At 38.0% G+C, this 21,932-nt stretch overlaps 1 protein-coding gene across 2 annotated transcripts; it reads left to right on the top strand.

Annotated features, from left to right (window-relative positions):
• Positions 1-3,094: 3,094 nt before the first annotated feature.
• LRRC72 (leucine rich repeat containing 72) lies at positions 3,095-20,360 on the top strand. 2 transcript variants are annotated; one of them, XM_087945188.1, is made up of 9 exons: positions 3,095-3,428; positions 6,277-6,350; positions 6,684-6,753; positions 8,908-8,989; positions 10,560-10,673; positions 12,954-13,043; positions 16,196-16,354; positions 17,181-17,208; positions 18,016-20,360. In XM_087945188.1, exons 1-9 carry the CDS (start codon positions 3,315-3,317, stop codon positions 18,179-18,181), a joined length of 897 nt encoding a protein of 298 aa, XP_087801314.1. In that variant the 5' UTR covers positions 3,095-3,314; the 3' UTR covers positions 18,182-20,360. The 2 variants fall into 2 exon arrangements, with proteins under 2 accessions (XP_087801314.1, XP_087801313.1); XM_087945187.1 differs by lacking the exon at positions 16,196-16,354.
• Positions 20,361-21,932: the final 1,572 nt, after the last annotated feature.

Genomic DNA, 21,932 nt, shown 5'->3' with positions numbered 1-21,932 from the left:
CTTTGATTGATTATCTATCATAAAATTGGTGCTGATTACTACCTCATAAATAAAATTTTCTCCAGAACAATATCTTTCCAACCTGGCTCTCCAGATTTTTTCCCAAGATAGACTCTGTGGACTTAAAAAAAAAAAAAACTAACAAATTTAAGGACTTTCAATAGAAATGGATGCTTTCAATAATTGTGACCCATTCATTTCCCCCCCATTTTTTATATTTTATCTTATTTATTTATTTATTTATTTTCATTTCACCTTGTTTTGATACAGAAATTCATTTATAATTCACCATGTTTTACAACCCCCCCCATTTGTAAATGCATTCATTTGTCAATGATCTCCTAAGAACAAAATCTCATCTGCCCACCTGGACTAAAATAAACCTGACTGTACTTTCCAAATTCTGTTCATGTTACCTCTTGAATTTTCCAATCAGAAGTTTGCCAAATACATTCTCAGGCACACCTAATACCTAAATCACCTCCAGTATTCACTTTAAGAAAATAAAATCAAGGAACAATAATTATATTCTTATAATTCCCAAACTGGGATGCAATTTAAAAATGCACATACACATTAAACAAGTGCAATTTTTTCCATAAGGAAACTGCAGTATATTTTTATATTTCTTCACTTATCTTACTTTAGTCTTTCTATTTTTCAATACTCTCACAGCATTCGTTACTTTTATCAGTTTTTTTCCTTCTGGGACACTGAATTTATAGTTTCAATTCTACTCTTTGACATATCTCTATCATTTCCAAGCAAAATTTCCAGAATGGTCTGTCCAATATTCTCTCACTTCAGTTTCACCTCAATCATCTCTTTACTTTCATTTTAAAAATCATGATGCTACTGGTGGCCCATTTATCTCTTTTCACTTCCTTAACATTTCAATCAATACTGTTTTGCATTTTCCCATTTTTTAATCTGAATTGTTGCTTGCTCTCCTTTTTTTGTCAACTATCTCTTTCTCTTTGTAAACAGTATAACATACCATCATCCCCTTTTAATATTAAAATCATTCTCAGGTACATTTTTTCTCATCCCCGCATGCTTTTTCACTATTATTCTACTATACATTGTATTTAGTATTTAATATTAATATTTCATGTCATTAATAAAATTAATATTTCACATATTTCATATATATGCAACCTACAAACAACTATCACCTGGTGAAAAAATGCAATGCAAATGCATTTCTTTAATTTGTTACTCTTTACTTTTTACACCATTTAAAAGTCACAGTCTTCCTTAGGCTGTGATCATCACTAGAAAATCACAGTGATTATGGGGTAATATAAGATTTTTTCATAAGATAAAGAAGGTATAGAATACTTTACCAGTTTTAGACACATCTGTTCTTCATTCAGCATTCCCTCATAACAATAAGGACAAATGCAGTCAGTATAGAACTTTTTGGCCAGTATCTTACATGAGAAACTTAACTGCTTATCATATTCTATGCAAGCTAGGATCTGTTATCTAAATATTATATCATCATAAAGCTTTAGCTAATATCACATCAACTTGGTGATACATAAATGTATTGACAACAACCAGCCAAATCCAGGTAGCAAAAGTTGTGATTAATAATTTGAGATGTTTGAATCCAATGGTGATAGGACAAGTAACTTTCCCTTTGGTTAGAAAATTCCTACCCTCTCTGTCAATCCTATAGTCAGAAAAAAAAACTCCATGAAATCCTTATATCCATTTCTTTAAATTGACTAAGTAACATAATCTTAAAAATCTGATTAATGCCCCCCTTCCCTTTTTAATATTAATGTGAATTAGGGGACTTTCTATTTGAGAAATCACTGTCTGGATTTTAGCAGTGTTTCTCTTTTGCTTACTTTATTAATCAAACTTCCCTGTGTCCACCAAAGACATCCCATGTACTCTCTACAATTTTATGGTTATCTCTCATCCTTTCATGTACTATTGCAGGACTTATTGCTGTGTCATATTTTCCTTGTGTCATAATAGAGCTTTCCTCACTCACACTCAGTCTTCAAAAAATATTTCCTGGCAATATTTTATTTCCATTATATAGATTTCATTTTGTCTCCAAATGAGTTCCTTAGCTATTCCAGTATTGCAGCACTTTCCCCTTATTCTAACTCCCATCTAAGACCAACTTTAAAAGTTGTACAAGATATTAGGCTTTTCCATTCTTAACCTTGAAGGAAAATCAAATCTACATTACAACCAGTTTAATACTGCAGTTGTAAACATTATTGATGACATAGGGAAATGCCAAGATGTAAAATATACTTCCTCTAGAGTTGTATTGCCATAGCCTTAAGCAAACTATAGTCTTTAACATATCAAAGGTAATGCTCATATTACTGAATCAGTATTTGTTTTTTATTATAAATAGCCAGACAGCCCAAAGGTAAACAAACAAGTTGACAATAATGTAATATATTAAAATTAAGTAATGATAGCAAAAGCAATACAACAATATAAATGGCACTGCTTTCCAACTCCCTCTTTAATATTTTACTTTATACATTGAACATAATTGCATTTGCATAATATATTGAAAGATAAATTAGTAAAATTAATTTTATCCTGTGAATGGCAGATCCAACCTCAGTAAGGCATTTATGAAATCATCGCATGAGAAGGGGCCTTGCCAGCATCCAGTTCAACCCTCTGCTCAGTGCAATAATTCATATTAAAGCCTCCAGATAGATGGCCACAAGGAGATCAATAGCCTTCTGAGTGATTGTTAAACTATTTGTACTATTAGGAAATCTCCTGCAATGACAATTCTGAAAACCTGGTAAAACATCAGAGAATATGTAAGGTCAACCCATTCAAATTGTTGCATTTTTTTTTTGTTCTACATGAACCACAGGTTCTGTAAAAATCAATGGTTTTATAAGCCAGACAGAAGCTCTCTCTCGGAGGAAAGATGCTCAAAAGACAACCTTGCATTGCTGGTGAATAGGAGGAGCCGCCTAGCTCTCCCTGATTTCGATATTAGATAATCGATTAGAGACGGTGACGTTTGGGAATTCTCCCTCCGCGGCTGCACCAATACTGTGTCCTGATCTAAGCGCTGAATTCAGCGCGCTTCAGAGCTACAGTTTTCAGCGCGGCCCGTTTGTCCGTCGCCATAGCGACCGTTCCAGGCACGCGGCGCGTTTGGCCACTTGGCTCTTGTACGACCTGCCAGATGAGGACAGGAGCGACGTTACAAGCCGGAACAACGGGACGAGAACCCAGGGCTACCTAGGCACGTCTGGCCTAATCCTCTTTCACCGGGCTGGGAAGCGACGCGCCCTCTGTCCCAAACAAAAATGCCGAAAAGGTCGGTTGACGCCCGGCAGACTCCAAAAGCCTCTCAGTGTGGTCCAGGAGGGAGCAAAGAAAGGCTTCGTGTCAGTTTGGATGAGCACCAAATTGTTAATGAGGTGAGTGTCTTCATCCTCCTCCTCCTTCTCGGTCAGTTTGGCAAGGGGTGTGTCTTTAAGCCCTTTTCTCCTAGGAAATCCTTTTTTCTCCTTTCCTAAAAAGCAAATAAACCTGTTTTCTAATTGGAGAGAGCATTCTAAGTCCATACATATGTCCTAGGTTTTTAGGAAGGGGATATGCCTCCCTTTGGGTCTGGGTTCATTTTTATTCCTGTATTGGCAATTGGCACATAATGTGATGCATTTGGCTTCGGTTTAGATTATTATAAGAATTATGGTTTGTAAATCAAGGGGGATGACTTCCTGCAAGGTGTACACCCAGCTAATTGCAGTTTATTCAACAGTTATGATTACAAAAGATGCCTTTGAGTTCATTCAGTCTCCTTTGTGAAAGTGTGCTATCCATATTCAGCCAACTATGATGTTAGGCGGCAAATCAGGAAAAGCAGAATTAAGGTGACTCATGAACGCCAAGAGGTTGTATTTCTTTATCAAGAGGCCAATTTAGGGAGCAATAGGAAAAAGTGTTTGTTAAGGGGCTTTGGTTCTCAAAGCAGAACTTTAACTTGGGAAAAGGGGGTGGTCTTTCCATTCTCCTATAGCGGAAAGGATATAAAAAAATAGCAGCAGTAAGAATACTAATAATTATGAGTGATCCCGATACTGAAGCGCTATAAAGATTGGAAATGTGGGTTAACTGTTGGAAAATATGTAATAAATAATTTTTTAAAAAAAGCAGCAGTAGAACGTAAATTTGTCCTGAAAAAAGCAGACCTTTTTCTTCAAAATATCTATGAATATTCTCAGTCATCCAGGTCAGTGGTCGCCAACTGGTGGGCCGTAGCCCACTGGTGGTCCGTGAGAAAATTTTGGTGGGCTGCAGAGAAATGTCCCCCCAAAGCACCCCCCAAAGCAATTAAACCAGGCTGCACCCTGGATTATGGCCCGCCCACCCACTGGCTCCCACCCTTCAGCCGAGCACAAACCTGCAAAAAGCAGTGCAGCCCTCGCTGGCCAGGACGAGGTAATGGTGCTGTTGTAGCAAGAAGGGGCTGGCAGCACAGGTGGACTGAAGCGTCAATGGAGATGACCACTTGCATTTGCGCAGCACTCCCACACTTTCCAGTTTGCCCCTCTTGGCCTGGGCTCTTCCTCTATGGCTACGGGATGTAGGATGGCCCAGGGCAAGAAAAGTACTGGCTGCTGGTGGTGGGAGGGGGCGGAGTGGGCAAGTCTGCGCTCACCATCCTGTTCAGAGGTCCGGAATGGAGCATCGATGTCAGTTTTCTCATCCCTGTTGGCGCTCTGCTGCTCCCCCCCATGGCCCCAGCCTTGCTGCCCAGGGAAAGCACAGGAAAAGTGAGCAGAAACAAAGCTCTCGCTGGGGCACAGGCAAGAGAAGTTGGAAGCTGCCGCCTTTGAAAAGTGCTGCTTTCTGTTGTCTGTACCTTCCGATCTCCGCTCTTTCCCCCAGTGACAGTTGTTTCTGCTCGCTTTCTTTTCCTAGGGGGGCAGCAGAGACATCAGGGCTGCTCTCCCCAGCAAGCCAGGCCTGGAGAAACGCAAAGAATTGTGGGCGAGGGCTAGAGGGAGGTGTGTTGGAAATGCCAACACATGTTTCCAGTACATTCTTCTCTGTCCCGAAGTAGGATTGAGTGGTGGAAAGGGAGCAGGGGAAAGGGTAGGAGGGAAGGAGAAGCCCGGCTGGCTTTCCTTTGGTATGGGGTAGGGGAGAGACCAAATGCACAAACCAAAAGAGCACTGAGAAAGACAGATTCCTAATAAACAGCCTGTTTGTACAGGTGAGAGCTCCAAATTTTCTGGGTTTGACACCCCCCCCTTCGGCCTCCACACAAGGAAGGACCCTTCTCTGCTTGAAAACGGGGTGGGGGGGGGAGAAACCTGGAACTTAGCCTCGGGGAATCCTCTTCTTATGCGGAGGCTGAAAGGGGGTGTTGCCTGGTTATTAAGAGCCCATCTTCGACGGCACTTCTAGCCCGGCTCTCCTTCCCACCCTCAACTCCAGGCAGCCACACCTGGCAAAGGAGAGAGAGGTTTCTTCTAATTTGGGGGAGATATGAGATGGCTCTGCTTTTCTTCTGTTTGAGGAGGAGCTGGCTCCTCCCCATCCAGATCTTCTCAGCCTTTAGGCACCATGTGGCTTCTTAAATCCTCCCTTCCCCCCGCAAAGGATGAGAGAGGCCTCTCCTTTCCCTTTGCTCTGCCCCACAGTTATGATTAAGCATCTACGATTTTGTTATAATTAAATAAGCATTTTATATATGTAATAAAAATTAAATTTTTAGTATTAAATTTATATTTAATATAAAAAATATATATATTAAATATATTATCTTTTTTAAAAAAATCGTATTAGTGGTCCTCGGGATTTAAAAGTATGAGTCTGGTGGTCCCTGAGGTCGAAAAGGTTGGCAATCCAAGTCATGGTTATCCCAAAGGTTTTTTTGCAAGAGGCAGCTAGACTTTCTTTGTTTTTCCTTGAAGATGTTTCGCTTCCCATCCAGAAGCTTCTTCAGCTCTGTAGAAGCAGATTCTTGGATGAGAAGCGAAACGTCTTCAATGAAAAACTAATAAAGTCTTACTCCCTCAAGCTGTTTCAGCTCTGTTACCTGCATGCTTTAACTATCAAGCTTGGAGCAAAAGACAATGGATTCTCAAAAAATGGTTGTTCTGAACAGCATGGCCATCTAACTACTTCTTGTATAATCAGATACTTACATTTATTGTATTTATTATTTTTCACATTTGTGAATCGGCTGTGTCCCTTTGAGGAGGGACTCAATATAATTGATATACAATATTTTTTTCTGGCACAATCTATTTTCAGATTTTAGAAAAGCAGCTAAAAATTTGTGGCTACAAGAATGATAAAGAAGTCACAGATCTATACCTTGGAGAAAAGTAAGTTATTTGCAGCTGTTACTATAAATAAGCTATGCCATATAAGATCAATAAATATTTCAATAGCAAACAGAATTTGTTGAAATCAAACTATGGTATCAGGTAGACTGTTTAGTCTTTATTTTATTGGACTAGTAGTTATTTTAACATGTTCTAAATACCAGAATTTAGAAAATGTACAAAGTTGATGTGATATAAAGAATAATAGATAAGAAATCATTCTGCTTCCTCACCTCCCTCCCCCCGCCTTCTATGGAATGATCAATTGTTTTTAAGATTTTATAAGATTCTTATTTTTATAGTAAATACTAATGTTATGAATTTCTCTTTCAGTGGATTAAAAGATGTTCCTCAATTATCACGGTTCCGGAAATTAAGAAATTTGTGGCTAAACCACAATAAGGTATCAACTATAGGAACTTTCATAACCACAGTTGATTCTTATATCTTATAAACCTTTTCAGATTATTCTTTCAAGGGGAGTACCATTGACTGTATTTAAAAATAAGCCAAAATTTCAGAATTATAATGAAAATTGTAAAAGTTATAGTGGCCTCTCTAAAATATAATTTTATGCATAGTGGACTATTATCATATTAAGCTAAATAAATATCCATATTTAAGAGTCTTCATAAAACTATAATATTCCATAGAATCTAGCTATGTATAAATTTCATGGAATATTTTCTGGGATATCGCAGCAATTTTCTGGGATATCAAAAAATGTTTCCAGTTTGCAGATTACTTTTTGGAAAATGTTCAGACTCTGCCACAATAGCAACAGAAAATACCAATCAAACCTTCTGGATTTTTCCAAAGGGGTCCAGTTCCAGAAATATAATTAACATCTCTTATCTCTCTTAATTCAGCAGACTGATTAGAATAAATTTCCCAAAATATCATAGCTAATATTGTAACCATATTTAATAGAATAATTCATATGTATGTGTGTGTGTGTGTGTGTGTGTGTGTGTGTGTGTATGTGTGTGTGTGTATATATATATATATATATTCTTAAGTTTTCACGGGTACTTACATGTATGGTATTCAGCTTTGTTCGGGTATTTTCCCACGTCATTGTAGTTGTGCTTTTAAAGTTTGTAGCAATGTTTCGACAGAATCTCATCTGCCATCATCAGGCTTCTGTATTGGGTTCGTCTGTGAGTCAGACTATCACAGCCGTTTCAGTTTTAAATTTGGGGCAGCCTACTGCTGTGCCAGAATGGTTTTTTCTTCATCCTGATTGGTTGGGAGTCTTGATCTGTGCTTATTGGTCTTGGAGTTTGCTGTGTTTTGCTTGATTGGTGTTTCTAATATCTTCTGTCTGTTTTGTGGCTCTTTTGGTGTCTTGATTGGCTGGCAACATTGTGTTCCTTTAATGGAGGCCTTTAGTGCAGCTTGGCTCCGAGTAAATGGACGGCTATCATTTGTTAGGAAGCTAGGTTTCATCTGGGTGCCTGGTTGGGGTGTGTTTGAGCGGGAGGTATCAGGGGGTATCTGTTTGTGCCCAGGTGTTTGTCTGGCTTGTGGTGTGGATATTTTTTTGCTTGTGAGTGCAACCCCAAGCAAAAGAAACCCCAAAGATAAAATTGACCTGGAAAACCAAGGCATATACAAAGTCCCCTGTGCATAGAAGAATAAGTACCCGCCTGGATGAACACAAAAATGCAGTAAAAAAGCTGGAACACACTTCCTCACTAGCCCAACACATGAAAGCCACAGGTCATAGCATCAACTTCAATGGCACCAAAACCCTAGCCACTATAGAAAACCCCAGCCACAGAATCATCAGAGAAGCCATAGAGATTGAAAAAAGACCAGAAAGCATGAATAGAAGAGATGATTCCACCAGACTGTCAATTATTTGGAAGCCTGCACTCAAGCAAAAAAATCTCCACACCACAAGCCAGACAAACACCTGGGCACAAACAGATCCCCCCTGATACCTCCAGCTCAAACACACCTCAAGATGAAACCTAGCTTCCTAACAAATGATAGCCGTCCATTTACTCGGAGCCAAGCTGCACTAAAGGCCTCCATTAAAGGAACACAATGTTTCCAGCCAATCAAGACACAAAAAGAGCCACAAAACAGACAGAAGATATTAGAAACACCAATCAAGCAGAACATAGCAAACTCCAAGACCAATAAACACAGACCAAGACTCCCAACCAATCAGGATGAAGAAAAAACCCTCTGGCACAGCAGTAGGCTGCCCCAAATTTAAAACTGAAACGGCTGTGATAGTCTGACTCACAGACGAACACAATATAGAAGCCTGATGATGGCAGATGAGATTCTGCCGAAACGTTGCTACAACTTTAAAAGCACAACTACAATGACGTGGGAAAATACCCGAACAAAGCTGAATACCATACATACATACATACATACATACATACATACATACATACATACATTCCTAGATTAAATTTATACACACACACACATAAACACATACACATGTGTGTGTGTTAAGGAAATTTTAAAAAGCCATTGCAAAAGTGAGAACTCCTATACAAATGAAATAACTGCTGTTCTATTTTTTGTTGTTTAGCTTCAGTATATCACTTTCGTGAAGTATAACTGTTGCTTGACAGAATTATATCTTCATAATAATGATATCAGAAATATAACAGGTACTGTCTAAACATTTCATTTGATTTTTCAGAGTAAGAAATAAGTTTAATACATATGCAGCAGATGTAAGAATGCTCTCTTAAATATGTATTGGTCCTGAGTTACTATTCTTGCACCAGATAAGGACTTTTGCTCTTGTGCTTATTTTCTTTTGAAAATTGTATTGATTTTTATGTGGCAATGGTCCTTTTTATCTAATTTTCCTTACCTGTAGTTTGAAATGCAATATGAATTTAACAATTGTTTTTACTTTAAAAATATTAATTGTAATTTTAAACTACTGTAATTCCAAAGTTTCTTTGGAATATACATGTAAAATGAAGAAAATATTTTCATAATATCCTCTCAGTAAGCTCACCAGAGGTAGATGGAATATTAGTTTAACTCAACAATAAATCTTAAATCTGATTTTTCTTTCTTTCTTTAATTTGTACAAGATTAATTTAGTCATAGTTTAAGCCTTATGTTGACTTGGTTACATGATATTTGTACTTCCTGAGTTTAAGTGATGTTCTAATGTAGGGAAGTCTCTTTAAGTGGATCTTTTTGCATACAATAGACTAGATTTTAAGTAATTTTATCACTTGTGTGAATGATGTAATTGCATCAACTATGTCACTTGCATTATGACATAATCACATAAATGTTATAAATGAACACAAGCACATAGTCTCAGATTTAATTGATAGTGTTAATAATAATAGTTGCTAAAAAATAACATATCCTTCCCCTGGTTGGCCCATTGTAGTTTCATTATAATTTCTGTTAAATAGCAATAACACTAGCACTACACTTATAACCACTTCATAGTGCTTTGCAGACTTCTCTAAGTAATTTACAGACTCAGCATATTGTCCACAAACAATATGAGTCCTCATTTTACTCACCTTGGAAGGATGGAAGGCTGAGTCAACCTTGAGCCAGTCAGGATCGAACTCCTGGCAATGGACAGAATCAGCCTGCAATATTGTGCTCTAACCACTGTGCTACCACAGCTCTCAAAACAACTGTCTGCAATAATAGTTGACCAGCTGTTTTCCTAATTTGACTTGATGGTCATAGTGAGAACATGGTCTAGGCCAGAGTTCCCCACATGACCCCCGAGGGTTGATGGGATTATCCCAGGGGTAGATAAATGACTGGGAATAAAAAGTGGATCAGTAAATGGCTGGGAATCAGTAGGTAGTCGACAAATTATAGAAGGTCAATTGGGAAGCAATTAATTTTTTTAGGTCTTTGTAGAATATCCTAGTTCTTCATTCTGAAGGTGAGGTGGCTAGCAGTGAGAATGTTACCCTGAATATGATAGTCAGTCCCAAATGAATACACTATTTTCATGCAATAAATGTTTGGAAGTAGATGAACAATCTGAAACTTCATAAAAAAGGTGATGGGTTTGAATATCCCTTACCCAGGCTATCAGGCTTTTCCCATCCAGCCAAATGCTTTCAAGAATTTTATAAAGAAAGCATGAATGTTTTAACTGTTTTATTGCCTTTCTTGCAATAAAATAGGTATTAAAGTACAAATTGTTTCTATAGTGCCTTATATTTTGGTTATCATTTTTAGGTGCTCTGAAAAATTTACACTCACTGCAGATCTTGCTGCTTCACAACAATCAGCTAAAAAAATTGGATATGACTGTTAAAGAACTACAAGGACTGCGAACCTTACATACCTTAAGTAATAATGTGTGTGTGTGTGTGTGTGTGTGTGTGTGTCTTACATAGAATAACAGTACCAATATAAATACATTTATTTCATAGAAGCAGCTTTGGGGAAGGAACGCTGATATTATACTCCATTTTTTTTAAAAAATAGGTTATTTTGTTAAGAAACATTTTTTGTAATTCAGCACACCTGTGTATTTTTAATTGATGTGTGTGTGTGTGTGTGTTCTTTTACTGTATTGGGCAGAACAAGGGACATATGAAAACGCCTGAGTCTGAAACTTCATATTAAGATAAACAAGACAGTACTGGCGCCACTAAATTCTGCTGTATGAAATTGCCTGCAGGGAAGTAGGATTATAAACTGTTAACCTTGAAAGTGAGTGTGTAGGCAATCTTTCTTCCTCCCACCCACCCCAAGGAATGCACTCATGTATCCTGCTAGGCTTTCAGAATTCTAAGAACGTATTCCTTGGTAACGTAATTATTGGAATTGTTTAATAACATCCAAATCATTACTAGCATACTGAACATTTCATAGGAACAAATCTGAACCATTCTAAATTTGAAAAGAAGATGATTAATGATAGTCAGATTATCCCAGCTAATATGGAAGATATAGCCACCATATTTTGAAAACACCAGCTATTGAAAAGGGAGAAAGTTTATGATGGGTATGGGCATTTCCAAAACAATTATGTTGAGATTGGTTTAGAAGAACAAACACTTTTCTTAGATATGAATATGTATTTAAGATAATTTAAGTAGATCAGTAAGAGCAGTTCATTATAGTGGTAAAAGGCACCAGCCTAGAAATCAGAGAACTGAAAACTTCTACTGCTGCAGGTTACCAACTAGATGACTTTGGGCCAGTTGCTTTCCCAGCCCTAAAAAGGTGGCAATGGCAACTTGCTTCTAAAAGTCATACCAAGAAAGCTATATAAATTCAGTCAATTGCCAGGAGACAAGACTGACTTGATGAAACCAATACATAAAAGGTCATGCCATCTATTTTCTGAAAAACTCAAGAGTACTACACAATATTAAAGGCATTATTTATAGTTCTTTCAAATCGACAGTTCAGTAAACCAATGTTATTTTCTCCAATTATTATAGACAAGGAACTATTTTTATTTTGCAAAAAGATATTAATTAGTTCAGCAAAATTACTCATTTATTACATTAAATCTTAATATATTTATGTATAATATTATTTTTAAATTTTCTTCCTGTTGAAAGGCACAAAAGATTACATACAACAATAGCATAATTGTTATTCTACAAATAATTGAAATTAAAATCCATACTATGACAGCAAAAATGTTTTGGTTAATATTGACATTATTTCTAAGTAAATTACAAAAATAGTGTAAGTAGGTATTCTTTCCACTGCTGCCATCTAGTGGTTCGTTAAGTGTACTTAATTAGATTTCCTTTTTATGAAAGAGAAAAACTTTTCTAAAACAAACACTTTTTAGAACTTCTTGAGAAAAACCTCATTATCCATTTTATAGATATTCATATTTTTCAGATGTACTAAATCAAAATACTTTTCCAAAATAATGTATCTTCAAATCCTAAAATTTTAATGTAATTTGTAGTTTATTGTAGAGCGTTAGGAGATCACCCTGATGGAAATAGGCAAAAACTGTTTTATAAACAAAGAGATCTAAACCATAACTTAATTCTTGGGAAACAAAATTGTATTTAGAAGACATAAGTTTAGCTCCTGCCCAATACACTACAATATAAAAGGAAAGTGTTAATACATAATCAGGGTATCAAACTTATGTTATTATAGCCTATTTCAATATGCAGTATATAAGTTTTTTGAACTTGTGTACTTCATTAACCTTGCAAGCCTGGATATAATATCGAATACATGTTATTTTACTGAAATCCAATGATGATCTTGGTAAGTCACCTAGGAAAGAGTCAGTTCTGTTGCAGCTGTAGTTTCTCTCTGCTTGAAATGCATTAGCAAGTCTATTTGCAAAGGGCAAAAAAAGAAAAAAAAGAAATGACACATTATGTGGAACATGGGGATTAATTCCTTGCTTGAAATAGTAAGTTTTGTTAATCATAAGGTACATAAGAATTCAAAAGATAACAACACAAAGTATGTCAAAAGGCAAGGGTGGCCTTTCACATTGCGTTTCACAATGGGTCAGAAGATTCAGGAAGGATACACTTTCTGAATTCAAAATGACATTTTATGTTTGCACTATGGAAATTAGCATGAGATTGTTATATTTGTGCTCAATAATTTTCTTCTATGTTTCAACCTTTGCAGACCTGTTTAACAATCCTCTGTCACATGAGTGCAGATACCGCCTATATGTAATATATCACATTCCCTCAGTAACTTTGCTCGACAGAAAAGGTAGAATTCTCTTTTTTTCAAGAGAAATGTTTTGCAAAAGATAAAAAGTATTATTTTTATGGTTAAAGTAATTGTGTAAGGTTTAATATGCAGGGATCTTATGTTTTGTTTATGGATTTAGTATTGGATTGTTGATGGATTAATATGAGTTTTACTTTGGTCTCAGCATTGTTTATTAATATAATCTTTTTGGTATATTGTGTTTTAAATATTTTGCTGCCCACAGTTCTTTCTAACAGAGGGTTGTTTATGTAGATTTGATAAATAAATAAGAATATAATCAGTACTCTGTGCCCAGCCAACAGCAGCAGGAAGCCCACTAGTCTCCCAGCAGATGGCCTTCAGATTGCATATAGTCCTTGACTTGGAGTTGGGATCAGAATTTTCATTGCTAAATGATGCAGTTGTAACGAACTATCATATTACATAACATAAGCAATCCGCGCAGTCCTGGTTGCTAGGTGGTGTGTTCTTGCCAGGTTTCCATAACCAAAATCACAAACTATCAGGCAGGTAAGTGACTGCTGCTGGTGGAGGAGGTAGCAAGGGTGCTTTCAGGATTCCAGCAATTTCCCCAATTAAATCATGATTCTCCAGCCAAACTTCAAAAAATGTCAAAGGATTTATTAGAGGTGACATACTGGCATTACCCTGTATGAAGCCAACTCTGGCATACATAATTTATAGTCACCTGTGACCCTGTTTTCCCCCTCTCTCCTGTGTGTCTCATAAACCAGATTCTCCAATTAAGCACATTCATGGGCTGAGTGTCATCAATCACGTTCTCCAATTAAATATATTCACAGGAAAATCTCTGATAGTTTAGTTACAATTTTTTTAAAGATAAGTGTTGGAACGTACTTTCGATTTCAAACTGCTGCACTGCTCTTCCAGATTTCCTTCCTTGCCCCCCTTTTTATGACAACTGCTAAAACAGGCATAAGAATGTTCTATGAGTTGACATTCGGCTCCTCTCACTTCTTGAAGGTGACCTCTATAAAGCAAAAACAAATTGAGTGCAGATGTAGCATTTAGGGTTGCGAACACCCCCCCCCCTAGACTTGGTTGGACTTTCTGCATGGAATTTTGCTATAAGGCGATCGGCCTGGATGTTCCTACTCTTTACTCAAGATGCCTCTGATAATGGGTAGCCCTTCCATTTGATTAAGTATTGGAGTTGTCTCCTGTGCCACCTTGAATCGAGGATTCGCTGCACCTCATAATAGGTTTAGCTTCTTATGACTACGGGGTCTGGGGGCTCATGAGGTTGGGGCTTCAGGGTTGATCTGACCACAGGTTTTAAGAGGCTATTATGGAATACCAGGTGTATCTTCCCTAGCAATCGGGGCAATTTCAACTGCACCATGACTGGGTTGATAATCTTTACTAAGGGGAATAGTCCCATAAACTTTAGCCTCAGTTTCTTACTAGGGAGTTTTAGCTTCAGATATTTTGTGGAGAGGTACACCTTCTCCCCCACCTGGAATGACCGTTGGGGGGCTCTGTGTTTGTTTGCCTGTTTTTTATAGGTCTTTTTAAATATTCTCCCAAGTTGATTTCAACATTGATATTCACTTGATCAGGCTGACTGATGAGGGGGGATCCCTTGGATACTCAGGTATTGGGGTGTAATGGTGTACATTTTGGGGTTTGGGAGTTTTGCTCCAGGGATGATTTCTATGGTGCACTCTGTCTCATGGTGGGGAGGTAGGATGTTGCACTCAGTCTCTCTGAATACCTCTGAAAGATCCTGATATTCTCTCGGGATCTGTCCTGTCCGGCTCTGAGGTTTTGTCGGAGGTGGCTGCCAGTTGTTCTGGTGAGCCCTCTGGGAGGGTTCCCTGCATGGGTGGTGCTTATATTTGATGGTGAGGAGGGGGTTGGGGTCCCTTTGATATCCTCTGTCTGCAGCTGCCTCCCTGCCACCAGATGGTTGGGCCCCACTTGTCTAGCCAGGAGAGTCCTAGTATGACTGCATCTGTTATTTTTGCGGCCACTATGAAGCAAATTGTTTCCCAGTGATCCATTAGCTCTAACCTCACTGGTTTGGTTAAGTGAGTGGCATGGGCCCCTCCCAATAGGCCCCTCCCACGCATGTCCCTTTTTGCCTCCTGGGCCTCAGGGAAGCCTCCTGGACAAAGCAGTAAGACAGCAAGGGGCATCCCAGCCCAGCTGATCATTGGATCAGCTGATCAGTAGGAAATAAATAAATAAATACCAGTTTGCCCGAACTGGGAACTGTTTTTTACTACTGGTTCGGCCAAACGGTAGTATTTTTTACTACCAGTTCACCCGAACCTGGCCGAACCAGTAGAATACCACCGCTGATTCTAGGATCACATGAATGTCAGGGAGAGTGCACTAGGCAACTAGTAACCATCCCTGATGGTTTCACATTTTAATTTCTGAGGAAGCCAGTAGAGAAGATTGGAAATGGCAATCAAATTATTGCAGAATGCTGCAACTCATCATAACTGTAAATCAGTTGCCAAGAACCCAGATTGCAAACAAATGATCAAGAGGGTAATGTGATGACCGATACTCTGAGGATGTTCAGGATTTTTGTAACTTTGAACAGTCACTGAACAAATGGCTCTGGGTTTTAAACGACATGTAGCCATCAAGCCTAATAGCCATTCATCCCCATGATTTTTATGAATTAGTCTAACCCTTTTTTGCAGCCAATCAAGCTGACAGCCATCTTCACATCCCATTGTAGCAAATTCTGAAGTTTAATTATGTATTATGTAAAAATGATTCTTTTTGTTTATTCTGATTTTTCCAATGTTGAATTTCATTGATTGACATCTGGCTATAATATTTTGAAAAGGGAAAATAGTTACTATTCCTATCCATTTTATTCAGATCACAAATTTCAAAAATTTTATGGAATAACCTCCCCACCCCTCCATTTAACAATAATACACTGTGGAAGCAAGGTTTCAAAATGCCTCTGAAAGGGCAATTGGCACTGAATTTTTCAATGAATATTCTAAAGGAAGAATAGAAAGACATAAAGGAATCTCTGGAACATTTTGTGGAATGTAATAAGTCTCTTAAAAATAAATAACAAGCCAAAGAAACTTGAGCATTTAATGAAAAGTACTAAAATATTTTAATGCTCTGACAAAACTTTAATTTATATTTCCCAGAAATAACTAGAAAAGAAAGAGAATCAGCTCTGCATATCTACAATCATGAGAAGACTGTTGTCCTTCAGTCCATAGGATTTGGGAAAAGAGTAGATATACCTTTGTTGCCAAAGGCAGCATTCAGGTTGACATCCACAAAAGTGTTGCGCTTGCCTCCAGGTATTTCAATAATAATTTACTAAAGTAGCATATATTTTGCGCTATTGTTGGAGGCACCACAGTGATTATAGGTTGAAAGGATTAGCAGGTGACATCATTGTTGCCTGGAGTACACCCAGTTGGGGGTTCTTTAATATCCGGCAGGAGCAAAGAACAGGAGCTCACTTAGCCCCATCACAGCACTCGTGCTTGTCAATGCAGTGTTTTAATCACATAAACCACCATGCTTCTTAATAACATAGATTACCAATCAACATTCTTTCCTTAACATGCTTAATAATTTTCAATATTATCTAAACGTTTATAATTATCCCTCAATTTCAAAAGATCTTTATTTGTAATTATATTGTACATATTAATAAAAATTCTTGTAAAACATAGTATTAAAACATTTGCTCTATTTTTGGCTTTTCTGGTTCAAAAATTAAACTATTGGAGGTTTGGATCTTTAATAAATTTTAAAAAATAATTTAAAAAATTGTTTATTGTATGCATATATTGCATGAATATGAAGCATATTAAAATTAATTGTTTTGCTTCTAGACATGTTATATAGAATTTAATCTGAAGAGGAAAAAAGTAATTTTCTTATTTAAGATGTATACATTATAAATTTGTAAAGATTTACAAATTATAAGGGACTATTTTTAACCATTCAAAATTAAAATTCAATACATTTTATTGAATAAATATTTTAGAACTAATTGATAATTTTATACATCTACTTTTTAAAATGAATGTAATTTAAATTGATTAGTTGTTTAATAATATATATCAATTGACAAAAGGAATATACAACATTCAATGTTTTTAATAATTATTCTAGGTTGCGAGTTTGGAAATCATTTAATTAAGTAAGTAGTTCAAACAATTTCTCCATATTTTAAAATTATATTGTAAATATAAAAGTTTTATACAAGTAAAAGGACAAATCAAGACATAGCTCCTTAAACTGAACAGATAATTGTGCTTGTATAAATATGAATGCACATTTTATAAACTTCCTGAAGATATGCATTAGAGATTTAAGTAGCAATATTAAGGATTAGAGTTTTAAATATCAATATCACTAGATATAAATATGACATATCAGTAGATTCACCCATCTTGAATTTTAAATGATTTGCAAAAGAACATTCAATGGAAGGTATAATTGGTATGAATATATTGTACTGTTTGACTTGCATATCATCAATATTTTCCTCTTTAATTTGCATACCATTTGCATAATTACTTGGTACAAAATATACTGAGAACCAGTTTGGTCTAGTGATTAAAGCAGTAACTAGAAATGGGGAAACCTGAGTTCTCACTCTCCCTAGATCAAGGACAAAAGCAATGGAAAAACCACTTCTAAAAATGTTGCCAAGGAAAGTTGTCCAGGCATTGGCTCAAAGTCAAAAAGAAACACTGATGAAACATAATTATTTTGGGCAAAGCAGAATTCAGTTTTGGGCTTGGAGCAATTCTTGAGATTTGAGCAGAATTTGATTGTGAGTTTGGAGCATTTTTTGAGATTACAGAGGAAAAATTTAAGGGGAGCCTTAATTTAAAAATGGTAGTACATTTTTGTGATTATTTTAAGAATATGCTTAAATTCTATGCAAAAGCCTATTTAACCATTGGTTGTATAAGAATATTGTCATTTATTACTCTTAAAGAATCCCATTTGCAAGTCCAGAAGATGCTGTCTTTGTGCGGGCAATGAAGCGTGGCATGATGGAATTTTCAACTGTGGATTGGGGGAAAATAGCCACCAGTGAAGAAAAACGCCTTGGCAGCAATCCAGAGAAAAGGCCAGAAAAACTGACCATTAGATTCAGATAAGAGCCTGCTTCTTACAGAAGACTCTTTTAAGAGCTTCTTTTGCATTGCATTCCTATTACATTCCAAGTATCAATTGAAGATATTTTAAGAGGGAAAATATTGTTTTGTTGTTTTAACACTGAATGTAGATCATTTTTTAAAATAAGTGTGATTCAAGAATTCAGTGGCCAGGGCAATAATGTTACATTCCTGAAATAGATCAGTCTTGGAATTTCAAAGTATTTTTGAAAAGGATTAGAATATTTTGAAGTAATATAGGTTTCAATACCAATTTTTGCCATCCAACAATAGGACCTAAGGAATATATTACAATTATAATGCTTGAAACATCTTCAAAGATATGAGATCACTATTGAAAAGACTTAGTCCTTATTGCCTTCTATGTTAAGAAATACTGTGAACATGTAGGAGAAATGGTCTGCATAAGATTAATTATTTCACCCCATAAGGCTTCATCATAATATTTAAAATAAGTGTTAATATCTTCATTTATAAGAGTGTTGAAGTGAGTTTAAATATAGTTCAAATTTCAATTGCATTCATAAGTTGTAAACAATGCAATAAGCTAAAAAATCATCTGCATTAATTTTTGAAAAGTCTGGTATGTATGGCTCAATGAACATTACTGAACTCCAGGGCCAGCTATCCCAGCTAATATATCCACCAGTGAGCAATTTCTGGATGGCCCTAAATATTTGCCATAAATTAGTCACAGCTAGCCAACCTAACCAATATCATATTGTTTTCTTTGTAACAAAGACTAAGTAAATTCTATTTAACAGATAGTTGAAGGCTGAACTATGATTTTCTGTTACAATCATTTTAGATGCAGTCTTTATCATAGATACTTTTGCTAATTTAAAATGACATCTATTAGGTATTCCAGTTGAGTAGCAAGTAAGCAGTCTGACAAATTCTAATAGACTGGTATGTTTTAGATGAAAAAATTCTGCTGTTACAATGTTAACTTATGGAAGCAAATATTCAATCTGACAAAGTTTTGTATGGATTATAAAAAATTTGGGAACCAGTTAGAATACTGAACTGTTTAAGGGACTGCTTTACTTATTCTGTAAAAATAGCTAGTCCAGAACAATTCAACTTGTCCTGATTTTGGATTTGTTATAAAATATTTCTGTTTTGTGTACATTGCTAGTACAGACTTCCCAAGTTCAATATTTTGCATTTCATACACAAATGAGAGAAATAGTATTATTTGCTAGTTTGGAAAAATGCTGCAAATTAATATAGATAATAAAAGTAGATGCAACAATGTTTTGAGTTTTCTAATTTTTTCCCATAAGGGAATTTTAAAGTTGTCTTCCTGATTTATTCTTAAAAATGTATAGGAAATGGGGAGAAAGTATTGTTAACAAGATTTTCTTATGGTTTGTAAAGATAGTTCTTCAAGCTACAAGTTACTTAACAGCTGTTGGACGTTACAACAATCCCCAAAACTTACACCTGACCCTGCTTCAAAGTTATAGCTGCTGTAGTGCCTCGTCTCATTCCCTCCTTTCCCCCCACTGTCACCGCACCACTTGGGTCTGCTCCTTACATGCCTGTCATCCAGAGGTGGGATTCAGCCGGTTCGGACTGGTTCAGTCAAATCAGTTGTTAAGATTTTGCACAGTTCAAAGAACCGGCTAATTGCACCACTGGCTCCCACCCCTCCCAGTCATTCTTTATCTCACTCCGCCTGCCTAGAGTCATGCCAGATGCATAGCTGCTCCTGTTTGGTTCCCTCGCTTGCCTTGACCATGTGGCCCAGCTGATCTCTGCCTAGTGAGTCTTCCTTCACTTCTCGCCCAGCTGCCTCCCATGCAGTCACCACGGCCCAGCCCGCTTGCCTGCCTTTCCACATGGTCCCTGCGACCCAGCCTGCCTTCTTTGCAGGGAAGGGAAGTGGCTGGGCTGCTGCTGCTTTTCATTGGGGTGCAATGGAGCTCCTCTTGCCGTCTCTTCTCCTTCTATTGCTGGGCATGGCAGGGCTTCCTGCCCGTCACTTAGCCACCCACCTCCTTCTTTGATGCAATTTGATCAGAGCTCCTCTGGAACAGTAAGGCTGGCCGTAGAATCAGAATTGGCTGGGTATAGGAACCAATACCATCTGTGGTCCTGGTGTGCTACTCGCTTATGTGGGCCAGCCTTACTGTTTGAAGGATGAATGAAACCTTCAACTGAGAAAGCACTGCAGGGCCAGGCCCTTCACACCCGCATCACACCTGCTGGAGTTCACTGCATCGAGGCAGGAATGAGACCTTGTGCTGCGGAGGCTGTTGCTGCTTCTCTTCGATGACGAAGAGAAGGCTTTGCACTGGCTGGCCAATCCAGCAGCAGATCTGGCAGTGCTGGCTGGCTGATTGGAGAAATCATTGCATCCACCAGCAGCTTAAACGCCCTGACTGAAGCTGGAGTTCGCTGTGCTGGGGGGAAAATGAGAGGCCCTGCTGTCCCGCAGAGCCTGCCACTGCTTTAGTGAGGACAAAGAAAAAAGCTGCTCAGGTGGCTCCTGCCCCTACCCCCCACTGCCAGCACTTGAATGCCCTGATTGAAGCAGTGATTGCACGTTCTCTCATACAGAGAATTTGGAGCCCCCCTCATCTCTCCCTCCGTCTCATTGCAGTGGCAGTTGCAGCGCTTCAGTGCCTGGCTGGCAGAATGCTCAGGTAAGCGGGTGCAGGGCATGGGGGGGCAGCTCTGCACCCACCTTGCTTCGTACTCCACCCACTTCCTCGCTTTGTGGTGATTGCACCGTGTTGCTCAGCATCTTGCTAGATTATGATAGTGAGCAAGAAGTGGCGGAGAATAAAGCGAGGTGGGAGTGAGTGGATGGAAGGCAAAGCAAGGCAGGGGGTGCAGAGTTGCCCCACCCCAGCTTACCTGAGGTCCCTTCAGCCAGGCCGAACCCTCACCCTCCCCCCACCGCCACCCAGGGCAGCCACATACTTTCACTATACCTTTCCAGTTCCTTTCGCTGCTGCCATATGCAGAGCTATTAGTCTGTGGGACTAGTTAAAAATATAGTTCAGACCTTCCAACTTCTCACCTCCCCCCCAAATAAAATCTCGCGAAGTTGGAAGGCCTGAACTTTTTTTTTTTTTTTTTACTGTACTTCAGTTGCTCTGTAGGTGGTGAGAGAGAACTGTGCCTATGCACGCGTGTGCATGCCGGGATGGCATAGGCTGGGCCAAAGTGATATAGGTGGACCTTTAGTTTCCATAATGGCAACGAAGGCCAGATTTGGCCTCATCGCAGGCTGGATCTAGCTTGCAGGCCTTGAGTTTGACACCCTTGGTATATAGATAGTCCTTGTTTAATCCCCTTTAATTTCGAATGGAATTTTTATTGCTAAGCAATGCAGTCATCAGGTAAAATTTCACATGACTGCCCTGCTTTATCAATAGCAGTTTTAGTAGTCCCAGTGGTGGTGAATAGGCAAAGATTCATATTTCTCCTGTCCTGCCATGCTTGCCTCCTCTTCAGCTCTCCATCTATCCAATTTCTGCCCTTTGATTTCTCTGCACTTTGCCTTGACCTCCACTGCCTTGTACTCAAATACCCCTACTGACTCTTACTGTCTTTGTCCCATTGCTGACAAGGTGTGCCTGGACTGACCCTTCCTGACACCTTCTTCCTCAAACTGCAAGGCTTTGGGAAGACAGCTTCACTAGCCTGCAGCCATCTTATGAAAGGTTGGGGTAGGCATGCCTTGCCAACAGCATCAGGAGGAAGAAGCCAGTGAAGGTTA

This window comes from Notechis scutatus, chromosome Z (genome assembly GCF_049901735.1).
Source record: "Notechis scutatus isolate UNSWTSFEM ecotype Mainland chromosome Z, rNotScu1.2, whole genome shotgun sequence".
NCBI classification, from domain to species: Eukaryota; Metazoa; Chordata; class Lepidosauria; order Squamata; family Elapidae; genus Notechis; species Notechis scutatus.
This window is presented reverse-complemented; position numbering and strand designations above follow the sequence as displayed.